The sequence below is a fragment of the Jaculus jaculus genome, chromosome 7, assembly GCF_020740685.1.
Source record: "Jaculus jaculus isolate mJacJac1 chromosome 7, mJacJac1.mat.Y.cur, whole genome shotgun sequence".
Classification (NCBI taxonomy): Eukaryota; Metazoa; Chordata; class Mammalia; order Rodentia; family Dipodidae; genus Jaculus; species Jaculus jaculus.
In genome coordinates, this window is record NC_059108.1 from 69,336,231 (window position 1) to 69,360,447 (window position 24,217).

Genomic DNA, 24,217 nt, shown 5'->3' on the forward strand with positions numbered 1-24,217 from the left:
AGCAGGCAGGAATGGGAACAAGTTAAAATGAACATGCCTGGAGGGTGTGGGAACCAGCTGTGAGTACCTGTAACCATTCTTGGGAGTTCTCACCTAATAAGCCGATGAACTTCAACTTTCTCAGCAGTATAAGTATCAGACAAAATCTTTAGTTCCTCCATCCTGACAGAGGGAAGGAAGAAATGTCACATGGAATGTCCTTGACAAAAGTAGAGTTAGGAATGGATACCATCCCCAGCCACCCTGGTGAGAACTAAGAACTAAGAAGAGATGGGATAACAAGGTCACTATGGACCTGAGCAACTGATCTCACAATACAGCTACCTGTTTCAGAAGGCCACAACATCCAAGGCTCAAGAATGTTCACCAGGCATGGTGGTGCACGCCTTTAATCCCAGCACTTGGGAGGCAGAGGCAGGAGGATCACCATGAGTTAAAGGCCACCCTGGGACTACAGAGTGAATTCCAGGTCAGCCTGAGCTAGAGTGAGATCCTACCTCAAAAAACAACAACAACAAAAAAAAAAGAATGTTCACAGCTTTTGGTAATTCACAAAAAAAGCTAATACTCAGTGAAAACAGTGGACATTGGAAACCTCAAGTTTGGCCAGAGTGGCCAAACGTCTGAATAAGTGCAATAGTGGCATGTCTGCTCTGCGGGAAACCAACAACTCTAATTGGACTGAAGGCCCACTTTATGGGGGGGGAATACATGCCTGGTACTGAAAACCTAATCAAAAGCTTATGGCAGGAGAGGTCATGAGACTCCTTAGGGGTATAAAGCCTACTCTTGTCTAGATAAATGCATATATTACTCTCACCAAATTGCCCTGAAATCACTACACTTAATGTTCATACTCATATATTAATGCTACTCTCACTTCTGGTTAGAGAAGCTTCTCCTTTCAGATGGTGATGACCACTGCGATGGCCCAAAAGCAGCACAGTGCTGAGAAGAAGGGACAGAGGAGTGTCCAGCACTGAGACAACTCATGCCCTCAAAGCTCAGGGGTCCATTGTGGAAGGTGGCCAAAGGAAGAGTACCACTCCCTATATACAACTGTCCAGGCAGAATTTGGCCTCAATATCCAAGACCTCAGTGCCTAGCAATACCCACACAAGACCCTCATAATAGGAGAAAAAAATGATGACATCAAATTAAAAGAGAGACTAATGGAGAGAGGGAGGGGATATGATGGAGAGCAGAGCTATGAAGGAGAAAGTGGGGGAGGGAAAGGAAATACCATGGTTTGTTGTCTGTGACTATAGAAGTTGTCAATGAATGTATGTATATATATATATATATATATATATATATATATATATATATATATATATATATATACATATAATAAAAATAATAATCAATGCAAAGAGAAAAAAAGCTAATACTACTATGTGACATTTCCTAGGGCCCACCAGATGCTCCTCTGTGGGGAGGAAAGAGATGAGGGAGAGGGAATAAGGGATGGTATGTGGACAGAATCCCTTTGCTTCACAGGGCTCACAGCTCACCTCAGTTTAAGTATCATGGCACTGCACTTGATCTCCAGGTACTGGGCATTTATGCAGTCTAGCTCTGACTGAGTCTTCAGCTGGTGCTCCTGAAGCAGCTTCTGCAGCGAGGCAAGGCAACGGAGAAGTACCTGAGCCCAAAGAGGAAGGACAAGAAGCATAAGCACAGATAACCAAGGAGGCAAGTCAGAAATCCTGGTCTTCACTCACAAGGCCCCTGGGATCAGGTTGAGTGTGGTGCTGTACTGCTACAACAAACCTGGGAATAGATGGCGCTCTTCTTCTCCAACAACACCAGCTGCTCCTTCTGCTGGCTCTTGGCATCCAGGCACTGCTGCTTCTCACCTGCCAAGACCTCTGCCAGTTTCCACACCTTTGCAGCCTTCAGTGTTTCACTATCTGTGTCTGCGGGAAAGGAGACAGAAGACTGCTAGGAAAAACCCAATTGATACTGCCCTTCTAAGTGACCTGTACTAATATAGCTCTCTAAGTTGTGCTTCTCTCAGCTTTTCTCTTTCTTTTTCTCTCTCTCTCTTTTTAGGATCTCACTCTAGCCCAGGCTGACCTGGAATTCACTATGTAGTCTCAGGTTGGTCTCAAACTCATAGCAATCCTCCTACCTCTGCCTCTCTGAGTGCTGGGCTTAAAGGCATACGTCACCATGCCTGGCAGAGAGAGAGGTGGGGGGGGGGAGGGAGGGAGTGTGAGTAGTGAGATAGCTTAGTGGTTAATCCCAGCACTCAGGAGACCAAGATAGGAGGATCCTGGTGAGTTCAAGGCCACCCTAAGACTACATAGTAAAATCTAGGTCAGCCTGGGCTAGAGCAAAACCCTACCTCAGAAAACCAAAAAACAAACAACAGAACTATTAGGATCTGAGAGATGGCTCAGCCATAAAGGCTCTTGCCTGCAAAACCTAATGACCCAGATTTGATCCCCTAGTGCCCACATAAGCCAGATGCACAAAGTCGTGCATGCATTGGGAAATCATTTGTAGTGGCTGGAGGCCTGGGCATGCCCATTCTCTTTATCTCTCTTCTCTCTCTGGTTGTAAATTTAAAAAAACATAATAAATATTTTTTGTGGGCTGGAGAGATGGCTTAGCAGTTAAGCACTTGCCTGTGAAGCCTAAGGACCCCGGTTCGAGGCTCGGTTCCCCAGGAACCACATTAGCCAGATGCACAAGGGAGCACACATTGTCTGGAGTTCGTCTGCAGTGGCTGGAGGCCCTGGTGTGCCCATTCTCTCTGTGTCACTCTCGAATACGTAAATACAAAAAAAAAAATTCTTGTGGGCTGGAGAGATGGCTTAGCAGTTAAGGAGCTTGCCTGCAAAAGCTAAAGGATCTCTGCCTCTTTTCCCCTCTCAAATAAATAAAAATATTTTTAAAAAATATTATTTGTGAGAGTGGGGTGGGGGATGAGAGATAATGTGCATACCAGGACCCCTTCCATTGTGCTTCTGGCTTTGTGTAGGTACTGAGGAACTGAACTCAGTAGGCAGGCTTTGTAAGCAAGCATCTTTAACAACTGGGCCATGTGTCCAGCCCTCTCAGCCTTTCTTCCAATGTCTGACTATCATAGTTGGGTTCTTTTACTCTATAGCCCCGACTGGCCTTGAACTTAAAGCAATCCTCCTGCCTCAGCCTCCTAAATGCTGAGTGGCCCTATATTCTTTTTTGTTTTTTGTAATATTTTTAAAATATTTTATTTATTTTTTTATTATTTATTCATTTCACAGAGAAAGAGGGCCTCCAGCCACTGCAAATGAACTCCAGGCACATGTGCCCCTTTGTGCATCTGGTTAACGTGGGACCTGGGGAATTGAACTTGGGTCCTTTGGCTTTGCAGGCAAACGCCTTAAACACTAAGCCATCCCTCCTGCCCCTTGTTTTTGTTTGTTGAGGTACTGTCTCACACTTGCTCAGGCTGACCTAGAATTCACTATGTAGTCTCAGGGTGGCCTTGAACTCTTGGGTGATCCTCCTACCTCTGCCTCCTGAGTGCTGGGATTAAAGGCGTGTGCCACCATGCCCAGTTTAGTGGCCCTATATTCTTAAACCACAGAAATAAAGAGGCTAGGTGTGATGGCGCAAGCCTTAAAGTCTACCACTTAAGAGGTGAGTGAGCCAACCTGAGACATATAGTGAATTCCAGGTCAGCCTGGACTAGAATGAGACTCTACTTTGGGGGGGGGGGAGCTGGGCAATTGGGAAGCAGAGATAGGAGGATTGCTGTGAGTTCAAGTCCAGCCTGAGAATACATAGTGAATTCCAGGTCAGCCTGGGCTACAGCAAGAGTGCACCTCGAAAAACCAAAAATATAAAAAATAAAGAGGCTGGAGAAATGGTCTAGTGGTTAAGACACTTGACTGTGAAGCCTAAGGACCCATGTTCAATTCCCCAGTACCCATATAATTCAAATGCACAAGGTAGGGCATGCACCTGGAGTTTATCTGCAGTGACTAGAGGCCCTGGCGTGCCCATTCTCTCTCGCGCGCGCATGCTTTCTTTTAAAATTATATTTATTTATTTCAGAGAGAGAAACAGATAGGAGAGGGAATGGGCACGCCAGGGCCTCTAACCGTGCAAACAAATTCCAGATGCATGTGCCACCCTGGTTTATGTGGGTCCTGGGGAATCAAACCTGGGTGCTTAGGTTTCACAGTCAAGTGTCTTAACTGCTAAGCCATCTCTCCAGCACCCCCCCATCTGCCTCCTTTTCTCTCTTGCAAATAAATAATAAATGAAACTTTCAAAGTTTTAAAAAAAGATAAATGGAACAGAAATGGGCCTGAACTTGCCACTTTTTGTCATTCTTTTTTTTTTTTTTCCTTGTTTTTTTCGAGGTAGGTCTCACTAGCTCAGGCTAGTCATAATTTTTTTTTAAATATTTTATTTATTTATTTGACAGAGAAAGGGGGAGAGAGAAAAAGAGAATGGGTGCACCAGGGCCTCCAGCCATTGCAAACAAACTCCAGATGTGAGCACCCCCTTGCAAATCTGGCTAACGTGGGTCCTATGGAATAGAACCTGGGTCCTTTGGCTTTGCAGGCAAATGCCTTAAGCTAAGCCATCCCTCCAGCCCTGTCTTTGTCATTCTTAATTCACCCTTCTTGCACCAGGTGGGCTAATAATGACCAAACAGTCCTTACAAAAGTATTTGTTTGGCACGAGGCATGGTGGCACACCAAAAACAAAGAGAAAAAAAGTATTTGTTTTTATTCCACCACCAAGGAAAAAATAAACATTTCTAATTCTAAAGTTTAAATGTATTATTTTCAAAAAAGCAGCCCAGGCTGTGGCCGTTTGAAGTGACTAATTTTTGTCATATGACTGAGGCATCCATGGGGGTGGCAGGGCGGCCCTAGGAGCTGGAGGCACAGTGGAGGGGAATACCCCGGCCAAGCTCGAGCCCCCAGAAGGCCATGGTGGTCAGCCATGGTGCTGACGTTGTTTCAGAAGCTTTTCAGCACGCGGAGCGGGTTGGGCACACCAGGGCAACCCAGATTGTGCATTCAGAAACTCTGTAGTGTTAAAGTCAAGTTAAAGTCTTTGGGAAATGTTGCAACTGAAGCCTGGAGGAGATAGTTCTTCCTCTTTGGACAGTTCTATCACTTTATCTTCTGATGTAAAAGACCAGGGCACTAAGTAAAAGGATTCTCAGTGCTCGTTAGATGCCAACAAGATTGGAGAGATGATGTTTGGCTCCAGTATCAATGAGCTAAAAGGATCTACCTTAAAAACGCATCACATCCGCTCCCTCCACAACTCATGCTCAGCACCGTTTTCACTGCATGGACTGGCAGCAGGATTTGTGGCTGTCTTAATACACTGCAAGACAGTCTTGAATTCATCAATCAGGACAGTAGTAATACATTATAGGCTGATAACACAGTTGTTAATGGACTGCATAGGAATATAGTTCACAGCAACTCAGTGGACATGCCGGAAGAGAGCTGAACGAGGACAGGGACAGTAGCACAGCATGCTGTGCACCTCTAAGCAGCTTGCTCCTCACCCACTTCCTTCCCCAAACTCCTCACCTACCCAAAGCTGTGCCAGCAGTGATGTTGGCAACAAAGCCAAACAAGTTTGGGAAATGGTGTATTTCCTAGATGGTCTATAGAAGAAAGCTTTAACCTGTCAGATGAAAGCTGCAGCCCTAACCCAGGAATTGTGAAGAAAAAGAAGATGGCCACTATAGTCATCTTTACACTATCCAAAGATGAAGATGAAAATAAAAAATTTAATGAATTCTTTTTTATCACACTTTCCTCTCTTTGAAAACCACATGAACAAATTAAAGAGTGCAATAGACAGGCTATAAAAATGAGCCAGAGATCAGCCGATGACAGTCAGAGGAGTTTGGTACACAATCAAACAGTTGATGCCCTAAATGAATTCAGAACAATAGTTTGTAATCTCTATACAATGCCACAAATTGGAGAGTTCATACAGCTTACAATGTCAGGGACTCCAGAAAAGAACCAGCTTTGCCATCATTTCATGAAGGAGTTTACTTTTCTAATGGAAAATGATTCCAAAATCAGTTTTTGCCAGCTCTCATTACTGCAGTTTTGGCCAATTATCTTGCTTGGGTTCCAACAGTCATGCCAAATGGACAACTACCTATTAAAGAGAATGTGTCACAACAGGAGAAAGAAGGTGTTCAAGATGGCTCTAAAGAACTGTTAGGAATTTCAGATGAATGCCAAATGATTTCTCCTTCTGACTGCCAAGAAGAAAATGCTGTTGATGTTTAACAATATCAACATAAACTAAGAACATGCCTTGACACCAAATTAGAGACTCTTGTTTGCACAAGATCTGCTCCAGTAGACAAATGTGTATGGACAGAAATGGGCTTAGAGACAACAGAAGAAACATGGCAGAGTAAGGAATTGGATTCAGACAATCACACAGGCCAAGGGATAAGATCCACAGGAATAGTTGTAGAAGAGTGCATTTTCTTGTGGGGCAATTCAAACGAAAGTTACTTTCTTGATTGGGGATTCTGTGTCACCTGACTCAGATGTGCTCTCCACAGTCAGGCAGAGGTGGGTCAGATTAGCAGGCATCACACCAACCCATTGAAAGAAGGCAGAGGGGTGACCGGCAAGCATCAGGAAGCTCAACAAACAGCTCAGGACCAATCTGCAGAGAGTGATATACAGAGCCTGGCCTCTGGACAACCATGTTGAGTCATTTAGACTCAGAAAACATGAGCTTATTTGATGACTATTTTAATGATGGGTAAACTGAAATCAGGACTATTGATGATTTTCCAATTAAAACTAGTACAGACAATAAGGAACACTGCTGTATGTATTTCCAAAAATATTGTGCACAAAAGAGCAAAGCAGTGAATTTTGTAGATGTATAGAAACAGTTCACCAAGAGTCATGTAAAACCTGCTTTCATCAGCAGGACCAAAGAGATACACTCTCTATTCTTGTTCCCCATGGGGATAAAAGAGACTTCAGAGAAAACAGTTGCTGTAGGAACTAAATGGGACAGTCCACGAAATGAAAGTTCACATGGTGGGTGTCCTTGGGGATACTGAAAGTGAAGATACAGGTCATGATATGACAAGACAAGCTAGTAATTACCATGGAGGGAGCAAGAAGACTGGGCAGAAGAAGATGAGATACCATTTCCCGGGTCAAAGTTAATTGAAGTGAGTGCTGTTCAGCCCAATATTGCCAACTTTGGGTGGTCCTTGCTGGGTGGCTTTTGCTCATCTTATGTGCCCAACTTTGTTCTTCAAGGACTTGGAGGTGATGAGAGGCTTCACCAGTGCCTGATGTCAGATTTGTCTCATGTGTGCAGCACTCAGTGTTGGATGAACCCATCCTAGCAGCTGTCTGCATTATAGCTGATACGGATAAATGAACTGTTCAAGTGGCCAGCAGCCAGAGATGAGTGACAGATAATACTGGGAAAGGAAGTGTTGGTTTCCAGTCTTGTTTCCAACCTGCTTCATCCCACTCTTCAGCTTTATAAGTATAACTTGTCTCCAAACTTTGTGTAATGAATCTTGAAAACTGGTTACAGGAAGTATACTTCAAGAGCAAAATGCTGTCTGAGTACCTGAGGAGACAGATGCATGTTCTTATTAAGGAGCGAAGAGTGGTTCTTGGGATTGAATCCAGTGACTGTCCTCTTCTGGCTACTGTAGCAAGCACTCACTCTCCATATGTTGCTCAAATAATCCTTTAACATGCACAAAGGTTAATTTAGGGCAAAAGTTAAAATAGAGCCAGGCGTGGTGGCGCACGCCTTTAATCCCAGCACTTGGGAGGCAGAGGTAGGAGGATCGCCATGAGTTCGAGGCCACCCTGAGAGTACATAGTGAATTCCAGGTCAGCATGGGCTAGAGTGAGACCCTACCTCAAAAAAAAACAAACAACAACAACAACAACAAAAAAGTTAAAATAGAAACCCAGGAAGCAGGCACAACATTCATTTTAATTTTGTTTTGTTTTGTTTATTTTCCTCTCAAACTTCCATGTGAATAAGGCCAGTTCCAGGGTGTCCTGCATTGCATTGTATGTTCTGTGCAGACTGGATTGCTTTTTCTTTTTACCTGGCTTCTGGGCTGTGGTCAATTTTAGCCAGGAGAAAGAAAAGCAACACTGACAATTTTTGAAGGAAGCATTTGAAAAAGCCAAAGTGTAACTTAGAAATTTTTACAAAATATTATTGAAGGATTTCATGTGATCACTCAGTGCTGTCACAATCACAGATACTAGCAGACATCTCATGACCCAGTGGCTCAGTGATAGTCACTTCATTCACATACAATTCATCTCTACAAGACCTTGATTCATTGGTTGGCAATTTAAAGCAACAATTTCAGGTTATTTATCAAAGTAAATAATTTTAAATAGCCTGTTGATTAAAAGAAACTCAAAACAATGAGTTTAAAAAAGTGTTAATGTTATCTATCCAAATGTACATATGTATCTATTTTTTTAAAAAGCAAGGGTAGAAATCAAAGATTGATAAACATACCTTTTTAAAACATATTTTCAACTAATATTAATTGTATGTAATGTTGAAACATTGCTTTCTGGTGATCTTTCTGTTTCACCCACTCTAAAAACCAATATTTTCTTAAGGCTGAGGAATACAGATTTCCAGAGTAATATATGACTTCACACCATCTGTTTTGTAAACATGAGCTGATTCTTACTAATATGCACATATTCACTCATTTAATATATAAAAATTAGGATTAAAGAAAGGATAAAAGTGCATCAAACATTGGCAAAAATTATACTTTTTTTTTTTTTTTTGGTTGTTTTTCAAGGTAGGGTCTCACTCTAGCCCAGGCTGACCTGGAATTCACTATGGAGTCTCAGGGTGGCCTTGAACTCACGGTGATCCTCCTATCTCTGCCTCCCGAGAGTACTGGGATTAAAGGTGTGCGCCACCACGCCCGGCTTATACTATTTTTTTTAAATGCGCTCAGGTAGTGTAGTGGTTTGATTCAGGTGTCCCCCATAAACTTAAGTGTTCTGAATGCTAGGTTCCCAGCTGATGGATATTTGGGAATTAATGCCTCCTGGAGGGAGTGTATTGTTGGGGGCAGGCTTAAGGGCTTTATAGCCAGTTTCCCCATGCCAGTGTTTGGCACACCCTCCTGTTGCTGTGGTCCACCTTCTGTTGGCCAGGGGGTGATGTCCACCCTCTGCTCATACCATCGTTTCCCCCTGCCATCGTGAAGCTTCCCCTCGAGCCTGTAAGCCAAAATAAATCTCTTTTTCCCAGAAGCTGCTCTTGGTTGGGTGATTTTAACAGCAATGCGAACCAGACTGCAACAGGTAGCCATCACCTTTGTTTTCATTATCAGTCCTTCTTGAACCCATATAAGCAGTTTCACTGCTTAGTAATACTCAACTTCCACGACAGAAGTGATAATTCTTACAACTATTCTCCTGTCTCTAAGAGCTCCTTCCTTCCAAAAACTGATTTTCTAAAGAGATTTTCACTTTTCAATTATTATTATCTTTGTATATATAGTAGAATGTTGCTTGTAAAAAAAGGCTAGTACGAACCAAACTGTGTCCGTACATAATATAATGTAAATAGAAGGGTGGAGAGATGAGTTTTCAGTGTGCTCTACTACCTCAGTTCACCTGAATTACAGCTTACTCTTTGCTTCTCTAGTGTGACACACATTTAATGCTGGAAGTTGGTTTATGCTTTCATTGGCTATTATAATTGATTTTCTCAAAAAGAAAACTTCTTAAATTTATTGAATACATTTACTATTACATAACACACCCATTCTTGCTATTTAAAATTTAATGAATAAAAAATGTCTGTGGTTTGCTTAGTCTTTGAAACCTTGACTTTATAATGTTAGGCCACTTTTTGCCTTCCTGTTTTTGTTTATTCAAGATAATTCCAACAAGACAAAGAAGAAGAGGTTGTTTTCATGAAATATAAACCTGAAATTAGTATGTCTACAATTTGGCCCACGTCTCATTAGCTGGTTCCAGTTAATATCTGAGTCTCCTGTGGGTGACTTGCTGCCAGAGAATGTTTATGGATACGTTTTCTTTGGCTTACTTTTATTATTCCATTTATCTGTGGATTTTTCTGTTGTATATTGCTGGGATTCAATGAGTAGAATTCTGTCAATTTGGAATCTGGAAAAGTTCCTATATGGGCCACTGTATATTAATTTTTGATGTGTTCAGAGTAATATGTAGCAGATAGATAAAGTCCATTTCTGGGTGATTTCTTAATCGTCAAGGTAAAGCTACTATCTATTTGAAATTTCTGATTTCCATTTAGTAATCTAGTTTCATACCTGGCTCATGCCAGTGTTATTCTTAAAACTAAGCTTTGGTAGGAAGGAAAAGGCCTACTGTTTCTCAGAGAAGCATTAGTCCTTATAGGATTCCTGGGATTGATAATACCCCCTATGTACCTATTTTATATCCTTATTACCATCCTGCATTCCTCTGTACACAATGTCCAAGAAAGGAGCTGCTACTTTAAAGTGTGTTATTCTAATGAATGTGAAGAGTGATGGACTGTTTAAAGTTTAATTTTTATTTATTTATTTGAGAGCAACAGAGAGAGAGAGAATGGGTGCACCAGGGCCTCCAGCCACTGCAAAGGAACTCCAGATGCATGTGTCCCCTTGTGCATCTGGCTAACATGAGTCCTGGGGAACTGAGCCTCAAACTGGGGTCCTTAGGCTTCACAGGCAAGCACTTAACTGCTAAGCCATCTCTCCAGCCCTAAAGTAGTTTTTTGAACTACATAATGGTATAAGAAAATATGTGCTACATATTAAGAAATGCCTGGGCTGGAGAGATGGCGTAGCGGTTAAGCGCTTGCCTGTGAAGCCTAAGGACCCCGGTTCGAGGCTCGGTTCCCCAGGTCCCACGTTAGCCAGATGCACAAGGGGGCGCACGCGTCTGGAGTTCGTTTGCAGAGGCTGGAGGTCCTGGCGCGCCCATTCTCTCTCTCTCTCTACCTGTCTTTCTCTCTGTGTCTGTCGCTCTCAAATAAATAAAAAAAAAAATTAAAAAAAAAAAAAAAAAGAAATGCCTGTTTATTGCAATAGGAAATTTAAAAGGGATCTTTTATATTATAGAGCTAAAACTGATCTTTTGTACATGTAAACTAATTGGTTTGATTTTAAGAATCTTGGCATTTATTATATACATTATATATAATTAATTTTGAGTTTTGAAATATTAAATGCAACAAACACACTAGTACAGATTCTATTTTGTTGCAACTGGCATACACTGTGGAAGATGACTAAAAAAAAAAACCAGAATTTAAATAACGCCTATTTCTGGCACATGTTTTAGAAGAATGTTCTGCTTTCTCTGAGTTATTTAGATGGTGGATATATAAAATGTACGTACTTGGTTCTTGTTCTGAATACATTTCTGAAATGTACACCTGTATTATAATAACCTTCCAGTTCTAGGGGAAATTTATGCAATAAACACATATGTCAATTTGTTGGGTTAAAAAAAAGCAGCCCAATATGGGAGCTGGGCATGGTGGCTCATGCCTTTAATCCCAGCACTTGGGAGGCAGAGATAGGAGGATTGCCATAAATTCAAGGCCACCCTGAGACTACATAGTAAATTCCAGGTCAGCCTGAACTAGAGTGAGAACCTACGTCAAAAAACCAAAAAGAAGCTGGGCATGGTGACACACGCCTTTAAGCCCAGCACTTGGAGGCTAAGGTAGAAGGATCTCCATGAGTTTGAGGCTGAGACTACCTAGTGAATTCCAGGTCAGCTTGGGCTAGAGTGAGATGCTACCTCGAAAAACCAAAAAAAAGCAGCCCAATATGGGCATGGTGGTTCACACATATAATCCCAGCACTTGGGAGGCAAAGATAAAATGACTGTTACAAGTTTGAGGCCAAACTGGGTTATACAATAAGTTCTAAGCCAGTCTGGGGTACAGAGTGAGACCATGTCTCAAAACAAGGCCAAAAAAGTCAAAATTAAAATAGGGCTGGAGGACTTCTGGTTAAGTGGCAGCATAGGAGCCACGCCAAAGCAGTCTAGGGAAGAAAAAGCCAAAAAAAAAAAAAAAAAAAAAAAAAAAGAAAAGAAAAGAAAGAAACAAACAAACCAGCAACATACACTCTTCTATTAAAGTGAGGTGTGTAAGAAATTATCAACTATAGCAGAGAAGTAGGAGAGATCCAGAGCATCCAGAGCCCACAGAAGCAGCCCCAGCAGTGGCGGAACCAGGTCGGCTGGGCCTGAGCAAGCAGGAAAAGCTAGGTGAGGGAATTCTCCACTCACACCAGCCTCCACGCAAACTCAAGAAACATGAAAGGAGGACGGCAGGGACCAATGCAACAGCTGCTTGTGAGATAGAGTATCACATGGATCATCATAAGAACTAGAACCACCATCCACATCCTACCCCCCCCCCAACCACCAGCAAGCACCAGAGACCTGGGGAAGGGAGTTCACCTACACAGCACCAGGCACAAGCAACCACAGCAGCGATCCAGCGACCCAGGCAGTCTACCTCAGAACACAGCACAGCAAGGTGGGACCCAAGCAGGAGCACACCATAACTGAGACAAAAACAACCCCAAAAGCTAACTGAGGTTATACCAGGTAAGTACCCACCAAATAAGCCTGGCATTGAATTGGGAGTGCTAATTTTGCCTTCCATGTCAAGATAAATTATTTGTTAAATCTGATGGATGGTCGTAACTGCCATTCTTTTTTTTTTTTTTTTAAGAGGTAGGGTCTCACTCTAGCTCAGGCCTACCTGGAATTCACGATGTATTCTCAGAGTGGCCTTGAACTCCTAGTGATCTTCCTTCTGCCTCCAGAGTGCTGGGATTAAAGGCGTGTGCCACCACACCCGGCATAACTGCCATTCTTTTTTTTTTTTCTGCCATGATTCAGTCCTTTAATTTTGTAAAGGTGTAGCTGAAGGCCAAGTGCCTGGTATTGAGGTGGGTGGTGGAGACCCGTGCTGCCATTCTTAAATAAGCTATATTTAGGGCTTGTCATTTGTTGCTTTCTGACTTATACTACCTTTGTTTCCTCTCCTGTTGTTCATTAGGGAAGGGTCTCACTTGGTCACAAGCTGACTTGGAACCCTCAACAGACCAGAAATCTTAACCTCCTAGTTGACTGGATTAAGGGTGTGGGGCAACACACATCCTAAGGGCCTGTGACTTTGTTAAAGCATCTGGTTGTCATAATACCTACTCTTGCAGAAACACTCTGTGCTATTTTTCATTGAATGTGTACATTGTTTAGTTAAATTTTAGAATCTGCCTGTAGTTTGTTCTACTCAGCCTACTTGAATATTCTCATAGCAGGCAAACCCAATATCTAGGGTCACTTTTGTAGATAGTCTGAGAGTCTTAAGAGCCAGACCTAGCACCTTAAGTTCCTTTATATACCCTGAAGATATATAAATCAGATTGATACATCTAATAATACTTCAGATAATTTGAAAATCTAAGCATTAAATTAATCCAAGATGCAAAAAAATATATAACACAAGAAACACAAAAAATCAAGACAATATAAATCCACCAAAGAATATTAAAGCATCCAGTGAGACTGATTTACAGAAAATGCCTGAGAAAGATTTCAAAAGAATGATTATAAATATTTTCAAAAAAATCAAAGAGGAAATGAAAGAAGACACAGGAAACTAATTTAATGAAACAAGAAGGTCAATACAAGACTTAAGTAATGAAATAGAAATAATAAAGAAAAACCAGTCAGAATTACTAACAATGAAGAACACAGTCAGTGAAATTTAAAAAAAAAAAGAAAAAAAAAAGCTGTAGAAAATCTCACCAGTAGAATGGATGAAGGGAAAGGACAGAATATCTAAACTAGAAGACCAGGTGGCAGGCCTAATAGAGTCCAAAAAAGAGAAAGACAAACTAATAGGAAAGTATGAATGGGATTTTAAAGATTCAGTACACTATGAAAAGATCAAACATAAGAATTCAGGGTACAGTAGAAGGAGAAGAATTTCACTCCAAAGGCATAGTAGGCATTTTCAACAAAATCATAGAAGAAAACTTCCGCCAAATTGGTAAAGGGATACCAATGCAGATACAGGAATCCTTTAGAACACCAAACAGACAAAACCTGGAAAGAACCTCTCCTCACCATATTGTAATTAAATTAGCAAACATACAAACTAAAAAAAATATATATTGAACACAGAGAGAAAAATCAAGTGACATACAAAGGCAAGTCCATCAGGATCACAGAAGAATACTCAACACAAACTTTAAAAGCCAGAAGGGGCTTGGAATAATGTATTCCAAGTTCTGAAAGATAACAACTGTCAACCAAGGTTACTTTAACCTGCAAAGCTACCCATTCAAATAGACAGAGAAATAAGGACATTCCACAACAAAAGCAGGTTAAAGGAATATTTGGAGACAAAACTAGCTCTACAGAAAATACTTGAAAGAATCCCCCATACTGAAGAGAAAGAAAAACACACATATAAAAAACCTGGAAAAACAAGCCATAATCAAATACTAGTTAATACAAGAGAGCAAAGGTAAAACCGGAAAAACTACAAAACAAAACAAAAAAAAAGCAAATATAAATACACAACTTTCAATAATATCTTTTAATATCAACGGCCTCAAAGCCCCAACCAAACGACATGGTTTGCAGACTGGATTAAAAAGCAGGATCCTTCAATTTGTTGCCTCCAAGAAACTCACCTTTCTACAAAGGATGGACACTATCTTAGGGTGAAAGGTTGGAAAAAGGTGTTTCAAGAAAATGGGCCTAAAGCCGGGCGTGGGGGCTCAAGCCTTTAATCCCAGCACTCGGGAGGCAGAGGTAGGAGGATCGCCATGAGTTCGAGGCCACCCTGAGACTCCATAGTGAATTCCAGGTCAGCCTGGGCTAGAGTGAGACCCTACCTTGAAAAACCAAAAAAAAAAAAAAAAAAAAAAAGAAAGAAAAAAGAAAGAAAGAAAGAAAAAGAAAAGAAAATGGGCCTAGAAAACAAGCAGGTGTTGCTATCCTAATATCTGATAAGATAGACTTCACTCCAACATTAATTAGGAAAGATAAGGAAGTTCACTTTATATTGATTAAAGGAACACTCCCAACAGGACATTACAATCCCAAACATATATGCAGATAACATGGGGTCTCCCAACTTCATCAAACAAACAGTATTAGAACTAAGGTCACATATAGTACCAAAGACTTGTAGTGGTTGACTTCAACACCCCACTATCATCGATTTACAAGTCATCCCAGCAAAAAATAAACAGAGAGGCATCTGGATTAATGAGGTCATAGAACAAATGAACCTAACAGGTATATACAGGACATTTCATCCAAACGCTGCAGAATACACATTCTTTTCAGCAGCACATGGAACATTCTCTAAAATAGACCATGTGGGCTGGAGGGATGGCTTAGCGGTTAAGCGCCTGCCTGTGAAGCCTAAGGACCCCGGTTCAAGGCTCGGTTCCCCAGGTCCCACGTTAGCCAGATACACAAGGGGGCGCACGCATCTAGAGTTCATTTGCAGTGGCTGGAAGCCCTGGCGCGCCCATTCTCTGTCTCTCCTTCTATCTGTCTCTCTGTGTCTGTCGCTCTCAAATAAAAAAATAAATAAAAAGTGAACAAAAAAATATTTTAAAAATAAATAAATAAAAATAAAATAAAATAGACAATATATTAGAACACAAAGCAAATCTTAACAAATACAGGAAAATTGAAATAATTCCTTGCATTCTATCTGACCACAATGGAATCAAACTACAAATCAATAGCAAGAAAAGCTGTAAGAGCATACACAAAATCAAAATCATGGAAACTAAACAATACACTACTAAATGATGGATGGGTCAATGAAGAAATGAAGAAGAATGCCAGGTGTGGTGGCACAAGCCTTTAATCCCAGCACTTGGGAGGCAGAGGTAGGAGGATCACTGTGAGTTCAAGTCCGGCCTGAGACTACATAGTGAATTCCAGGTCAACCTGGGCCAGAGTGAGATCCTACCTCAAGAAAAAAAAAAATCCATAGTCTCAAATGATAATGAGAACAAAAAAAAACAAAACCTTTGGGACACTGAAGGCAGTCCAAAGAGGGAAATATATAGATTTAAGTGCCTATATTAAGAAATTAGAAGGTCTCAAGTAAACAACTTAATGCTTCACCTTAAAGCCTTGGACAAAGAACAACAAGGCAAACCAAAACTCAGTAGATGGGAAGAAATAGTAAGAATTAGGGTAGAAAGTAATGAAATAGAAACCAAAAAAAAAAAAAAAAAATCATTGAAACAAAGAGTTGGTTCTTTAAAAGGATAAACAAGATTGATAAACCCTTAGCAGATCTGACTGAAAGAAAGATAGAAGAGACTCAAATTAATAAAATTGGAGATGAAAAAGGCACCATCACAACAGATACAAGAGAAATTCAAAAAAGGTCACAGGGACATACTATAAGAACATATATTCCACTTAGTTTGAAAATGTGAAAGAAATGGATGATTTATTTGATTTATATGACCTACCTAAATTAAATCAAGATGAGATTAACCACATATACAGACCTATAACCAGTATGGAGATCCAAGCAGTTACAAAAAATCTCCCAACTAAAATAGTACAGGCCCCAGTGCCAGACACTAGAAGAACATCATAAGAGGAGGAAAAGATCATGACATCAAAATAAAAGAGAGACTGATTGAGATGGGAAGGGGATATGATGAAGAATGGAATTTCAAAGGGGGAGGTGGGGGTAGTCATAGAAGATGTTAATAAAAATTGAGGAAAAAAAAGAGTACAGGCCCAGATGGATTCACTGGTGAATTTTACCAGATGTTCATGGAAGAGCTAACACCAATACTTCTTAAAATTCTCCATAAAACAGAATAAAAAGGAATCCTACCAACCTCCTTCTGCAAAGCCAGCATCACCCTGATACCAAATTCAGGCAAAGACAGAACAAAAAAAAAAAAAATTACAGACCAATCTCCCTCATGAACATGGATACAAAAATTCTCAACAAAATATTGGCAAGCATAATACAATAATATATCAGAAAGATCATTCCCCCCACCCCTGACCAAGTAGGCTTTATCACAGAGATACAGAAAAAGCCAGATGCAGAAAAAGCATTTGGCAAAGTCCAACATCCCTTCATGATAAAAGTCCTACAGAGACTGGGAATAGAAGGAACATTTCTCAGTCTGGAGAGATGGCTTAGCGGTTAAGCGCTTGCCTGTGAAGCCTAAAGACCTGGGTTCGAGGCTCAGTTCCCCAGGATCCATGTTAGCCAGATGCACAAGGGGGCGCATGCATCTGGAGTTCGTTTGTAGAAGCTGGAGGCCCTGGTGAACCCATTTGCGTGCTCTCTCTCTCTCTCTCTCTCTCTAACTGCCTCTTTCTCTCTCTCTGTCACTCTCAAATAAATGAATAAAAATAAGCAAAAAAAAATTTAAAAAAAAAAGAAGGAACATTTCTCAATATAATAAAGGCTATTTATGACAAGCCTACAGTGAACATATTACTATAATGAGAAAAGTTTGAAGCTTTTCCACTAAAATCAGGAACAAGACAAGGGTGGCAACTGTCCCCACTTTTATTTAATATAGTACTGGAAGTCTTAGCCATAGCAGTAAGGCAAGAGACACATATAAAAGGGATACAAATTGGAAAGGAAGAGGTCAAGTTACCATTATTTGCAGATGACATGATTCTATATATAAAGGACCCTAAAGACTCTATCAGCAAACTGTTAGAGCCATGTAGCAAGATACAAAATAAACACAGAGAAATCAGAAGCCTTCCTATATGCTAACAACAAACACACAGAGGATGAAATCAGAGAAGCACTCCCATTCACAATTGCATCAATAAAAATAAAGTACCTTGGGGCTGGAGAGATGGCTTAGCAGTCAAGCGCTTGCCTGTGAAGCCTAATGACCCCAATTCGAGGCTCAATTCCCCAGGACCCATGTTAGCCAGATGCACAAGGGGGGACATGCATCTGGAGTTCATTTGCAGTGGCTGGAGGTCCTGGGGCACCCATTCTCTCTCTCTCTCTCTATCTCTATCTGCCTTTTTCTCTCTCTGTTGCTCTTAAATAAATAAATAAAAAATAAACAACAACAAAAATTTTTTTAAAGATAAAGTACCTTAGAATAAACCTACCTAAGGAAGTGAAGGATCTCTACAATGAAAACTTTAGAACACTCAAGCAAGAAGTTGCAGAAGACACTAGGAAATGGAAAAAACATTCCTTGTTCTTGGATCGGAAGAATCAATATTGTGAAAATGGCAATCTTACCAAAAGCAATCTACACATTTTTTAAAAATTTTTACTTTTGGACTGGAGAGATGGCTTAGTGGTTAAGAGCTTGCCTGTGAAGCCTGAGGACCCCGGTTCGAGGCTCGATTCCCCAGGACCCACGTTAGCCAGATGCACAAGGGGGCGCATGCGTCTGGAGTTCGTTTGCAGTGGCTGGATGCCCTGGCGCGCCCATTCTCAATCTCTCTCTATCTGTCTCTTTCTCTCTCTGTCACTCTCATATAAAGAAATAAAAATGAACAAAAAAAAATTTTTAAAAAAAAAAAGGGCTGGAGAGATGGTTTAGCGTTTAAGCGCTTGCCTGAGAAGCCTAAGGACCCCGGTTCGAGGCTCGGTTCCCCAGGTCCCATGTTAGCCAGATGCACAAGGGGGCGCACACATCTGGAGTTCATTTGCAGTGGCTGGAAGCCCTGGCGCGCTCATTCTCTCTCTCTCCCTTTATCTGTCTTTCTCTCTGTGTCTGTTGCTCTCAAATAAATAAAATAAAATATTTAAAAAAATTTACTTTTATTTATTTATTAATTAGAGATAGAAACAGGGAGAGAATCAAACCAGGGTCATTAGGCTTCGCAGGTATGTGCCTTAACTGCGAAGCCATCTATCCAGCCCATCAATCTACACATTTAATGCAATCCCCATCAAAATTCCAATGGTATTCTTCACAGAAATAGAAAAAAACAAAAATTCATTTGGAAGCACAAAAAATCTCAAATATCTAAAACAATTTTGAACAACAAAAATAGGCTGGTGGTATTACCATCCCTGATTTTAACCTATACTACAGAGCCATACTAACAAAAACAGCATGGTATTGGCACAAAAACAGACTGGGTAGCTATAGCCACCTGATCTTTGACAAAAATACTCATTGGATAAAAGACAGCATCTTCAGCAAATGGTGCTAGGAAAACTGGATATGTATCTGGAGGACAAAAATAGATCCTTATTTCTCTCCATGCACAAAAATTAAGCCCAAATGGATTAAAGACCTTACTATCAGACCTGAAACTCTGAAACTGCTAGAGGAAAATGTAGGGGAAACCCTTCAACATATTGGTCATGGCAAAGACTTTCTAAATATAACCTCCCAGCCAGGTGTGGTGGCGCATGCCTTTAATCCCAGCACTCGGAAGGCAGAGGTAGGAGGATCGCTGTGAGTTTGAGGCCACCTTGAGACTCCATAGTGAATTCCAGGTCAGCCTGGGCTAGAGTGAGATCCTACTTTGAAAAACAAAAACAAATAAATAAATAAAACCCCAATTGCTCAGGCAATAAAACCACATATTAACTGCTGGGACCTCATAAAATTATAAAGCTTTTATACAGCAAAGACACTGGGAATAGAACAAAGAGTCAACATACATAATGGGAAAAAAAAAATTTGCCAGCTATACATCTGACAGAGGAGTAATATCCAGGATATACAAAGAACTCAAAAAGTAAATAATAAGATTTCAAACAATCCAATTAAAAATGGGCTATGCAATTAAATAGGAGTTCTCAAAAGAAAAAACACAGATGGCATATAAACATCTAAAATGTTCTACATCCCTAGCCATCAGGAAAATGAAGATTAAAACTACATTGAGATTCCATCTGACTACTGTCAGATTGGCTACCATCATGAAAACAAATGACCATAAATACTGGCTAGGACGTGGAAAAAGAGGAAAACTGCTACACTGTTGGTGGGAATGCAATCTGGTGCTGCCATTGTGGAAATCAGTGTGGGGGTTCCTGAGACCTATCATGTGACCCAGCTATAGCACTCCTAGGCATATATCCAAAGGAATCATCTCACTGCCTTAGAGATACTTGCTCAACCATGTTTACTGCTGTTCTATTTATTCACAATAGCTAGGAAATGGAACCAGCCTAGATGTCCTCAACTTGAGTGGATAATGAACATATGGCATATTTACACAATGGAGTTCTACATAGTGGTAAAGAAAATGAAGTTATGAAATTTGCAGGAAAATGGATGGATCTGGAAAGGATTATACTAAGTGAGGTAACCCAGACCCAGAAAGCTAAACGTCGCAGGTTCTCTCTCATACATGGATCTGTGTGAGTAGGAAGAAAATTCAGCAGCAGAGGCCATTAGGCTAGAAAGGAGATATAAAGGGAATAGAAAGGGATGGAATGGGGGACCTAATAAGATGGTTTTGTATATATGTAAGCACAGTAACAGATTAATAGGATGAAAAGGTCTAAGTGAGGTCAAGGGAAGAGATTGAGTAAAGGAGAGGTGGAGTGAGGACTGATCAGATTCTAAGAGGATATAACTAAGTCATATGGAAACCTACTTTTTTGGACAATGGAACACTCAGGAGCCATAGATTGTTACTAGAAAATTTTCAGTGCCAAGGATGTGATACCTTCCAGTGGGTTGTTGGCCAGGGAGATCCCTGATGCCCCCAAAACATTATAGGTCATTGCCAAGGGCCTTGGTGTCCCAACAGGAATACTGATGAAGACTCCACAAACTTGGGCTGCAAGGCCACTGAGAAACCCTGCTGGAACTGAGCTGATAAGCTCCTCCATATAGACCAGCTGACAGAAAGCTGGAAAAAGCCACACTCCATGCAGTTCAATGAGAGGGAAAGAAATCACCAGTGAAGATAACAGTGGATTTGCAATACTTATATTTTGCCAGCCAGGCCAAATGAGCCAATGGGTGCAATAATGGCACATCTGTCATGTTGCAAACCAACTGCCCTCTAATTGGACTGGAGGCCCACTCTATAGGAGGGACTATATCCCTGATACTGAAAACCTACAACAGGGGTGGTAATGAGCCCTAGGGCTGTTACGTCTACTGCTGTCTGGCTAAATGTATGTTCATCCAACTGCCCAGTAAGCACTTCTTTAATGTTCATACCCATATATTAATGCTACTCTCACTTTTGGTAGAGAACCTTCTCTTTTCAGATGGCAGTGACCTTGGGATAACTCACAAGGCATCATGGTGCTGGGAAGAAGTGACAGGAGTGCTCAGCACTGAAATATCTCTATCACACCTCCCAAGGCTCAGGGTCCATTGTGGAAGAGGTGGCAGAAAGAATGTAAGAGCCAAAGCAAGGGTAGGACTCCTTAGAACATGCTCCTCCAGACACAAAAAGGCCTGGATATCCATGACCTCACAGTGCCTGACACTACCTACACAAGACCATCATAATTAGAGGTAAAAGATCGTGACACCAAAATAAAAGAGAGAGTGATTGAGGGGGGGAAGTGATATGATAGAGAATAGGGTTTCAAACGGGAAAGTAGGGGGAGGAAGGGGATTGCCATGGGATATTGTTTAGAATCATAGAAGATGTTAGTAAAACATAAATTAAGAAAAAAAATTTAAAAATCTAAGAGGATATAAATAAATCACATGGAAACCTCCTTTTTTAGACAATGGAACACTCAGGAGTCATAGACTGTTACTAGAAAATTGTCAGTGCCAGGGACGGGAAACCTTCCAGTGAGTGGTTGGCCAGGGAGGTCCTTGGCCCCCAAAAGTTTATAGGCCATTGCCGAAGCCCTTGGTTTCCCACCAGGAATAGATGGTATGACTCTATTGCTGAAGACTCCACATACTTGGGCTGCAAGGTCACTGAGAAATCCTGCTGGAGCTGAGCTGAAAGCCTCCTCCATGTAGACCAGCTGACAGAAAGCTGGGAAAAGCCATTCTGCGTGCAGTTCAATGAAAGAGAGAAAAATCACCAATGAAGATACTCAACAGTGGACACTTCAAGCCTTATATTTTGCCAGTCAGGCCAAATGAGCCAACGGGTGCAATTGTGGCACATCTGTCATGATGGAAACCAACTGCCCTCTAACTGGACTAGAGGCCCGCTCAATAGGAAGGAATGCAGCCTCGATACTGAAAACCTACAACAGGGGTAGTCATGAGCCCTAGGGGTGTAACATCTGCTGCTATCTGGCTAAATGTATATACTATGCTCATCCAACTGCCCAGTAAGCACTTCTGTTAATGTTCATACCCATATATTAATGCTACTCTCACTTTTTTTTTTGTTTTCTTTTGTTTTTTTGTTTTTTAGAGGTAGGATCTCACTCTAGCTCAGGCTGACCTGGAATTCACTATGTAGCCTCAGGGTGGCCTTAAACTAGTGATCCTCCTACCTCTGCCTCCTGGGTGTTGGGATTAAAGACGTGCACCACCACGCCCGGCAACTCTCACTTTTTCATTAGAGAACTTTCTCTTTTCTGATGGTAGTGACATTGGGACGACTCAGAAGTTATCACAGTGCTGAGAAGAAATGACAGAGGCGTGCTCAGCACTGAACTATCTTATCACACCTCCAAGGCTCAGGGTCCATTACAGGAGATGTGCCAAGAAGAATGTAAGAGCCAAAGGAAAAGCAGGACTCCTTACAACGTGCTCCTCCACACGCCAAATGGCCTGGCTATCCCTGACCTCACAGTGCCTGACACTACTTATACAAGACTATTATAATAGGAGAGTAAGATGATGACATCAAAATAAAAGAGAGACTGACTGACGGGGGAGGGTATATGATGGAGACTGGAGTTTCAAAGGGGAAAGTCAGGGGAGGGAGGCAATTACCATGGGATATACAATCATGGGTTTACAATCATGAAGTTGTTAATTATAAAATAATAATAATAATAATAAAGGGGGGCTGGAGTGATGGCTTAGTGGTTAAGGCACTTGCCTGTGAAGCCTAAGGACCCAGGCTCAATTCCCCAGTACCCACGTAACCCAGGTGCACAAGGTGGCACATGCATCTGGAGTTTTGGAGTTTGTTTGCAGTGGGTAGAGGCCCTGGCATGCCCATTCTTTCTCTCAAATAAATACATAAAATATTAAAAAGTAAATAAGCCAGGCGTGATGGCACATGCCTTTAATCCCAGCACTTGGGAGGCAGAGGCAGGAGCTAGAGAGAAATCCTACCTTGAAAAAATAAACAAAATAAAATGAAATAAATGAATAAAAATAAGCTTGATTTTAGCTGCAAAGCACCTAAAAATAAATACATAAAAAGGCTGGGGAGAAGGCTCAGTGGATAAGACCACTTGCTATGAAACATGAGAGCTGAATTCCTGATACCCATGTAAAAGGCTGGGCGTGGCCAGGCATGCCTATAACCTCAGTGCTGAGTGGGGAGTGGGGACAAGAGGATTGCTGCAGCAGGCTGGTCAGCTCCAGGTTAAGAAACTGTCTCAGGGAAATAAAGTGAAAGAGTGATAAAGGATACTCAGTAAACCCTGGCCCCTACACATGCGCATGGGGCACTGGCATTTGCACACACACATCAGGTCTAGAACACACACACACAGAGCCCATGTGACCATAAGCAGAACAGAAGGCAGCCCTCACCTGAATTGGGATCATGGTAGCACAGCAGAGTGAAACACTTCCTCTTAAGCTGCTCCTCCACTTCTAGCTGGAGCCGTGCTCTCATCCACACAAAATCCTACAGCAAAGAGGAAGGTACAAATAGATTGTTAGGACTAGGAAGACCTAGGGGCTAGGGAGATGTCTCAGGGGGTAAGTGCTTGCTGTTTGAGCATGAGGACCTAAGTTTGGTCCCCAGCATAAAAAGGTGGCCATGGGCATACACACCTATAACCACAGAACTGAGGACACAGACAAAAGAATCACCAAGGTTCACAGGTCAGCCAGTCTAACCAAAAGTCAGCATGAGCTCCGGATTCAACAAGAGACCCTATCTCACTTCTGGTTAAGATGGTGGCGTGGGAACCATAGCCAAGCAGCCTAGGGAGAAAAAAGCCAAAAAAGAAAGGAAGGAAGGAAGGGAGGGAGGGAGGGAGGGAGGGGGGGAGGGAGGGAGGGAGGAAGAGGTTACCAGTGGCAGCAGAGATA

General features: G+C 41.5%; 1 protein-coding gene and 1 pseudogene across 3 annotated transcripts in view; one reads left to right on the plus strand and one right to left on the minus strand.

Moving 5' to 3' along the window:
* The window catches only part of Haus4 (HAUS augmin like complex subunit 4), a 35,271-nt gene that overhangs the window by 415 nt on the left and 10,639 nt on the right, over positions 1-24,217 (minus strand). For all 3 annotated transcript variants that reach the window (XM_045154809.1, XM_045154807.1, XM_045154808.1), the window contains 4 exons: positions 23,711-23,807; positions 1,774-1,919; positions 1,515-1,645; positions 94-162 (listed from right to left, as the gene is read on the minus strand). In XM_045154809.1, the coding sequence (XP_045010744.1) occupies positions 94-162; positions 1,515-1,645; positions 1,774-1,919; positions 23,711-23,807 (443 nt within the window). The remainder of the gene's footprint in view (positions 1-93; positions 163-1,514; positions 1,646-1,773; positions 1,920-23,710; positions 23,808-24,217) is intronic.
* On the plus strand, positions 4,954-7,744 carry LOC123462131 (annotated as a pseudogene).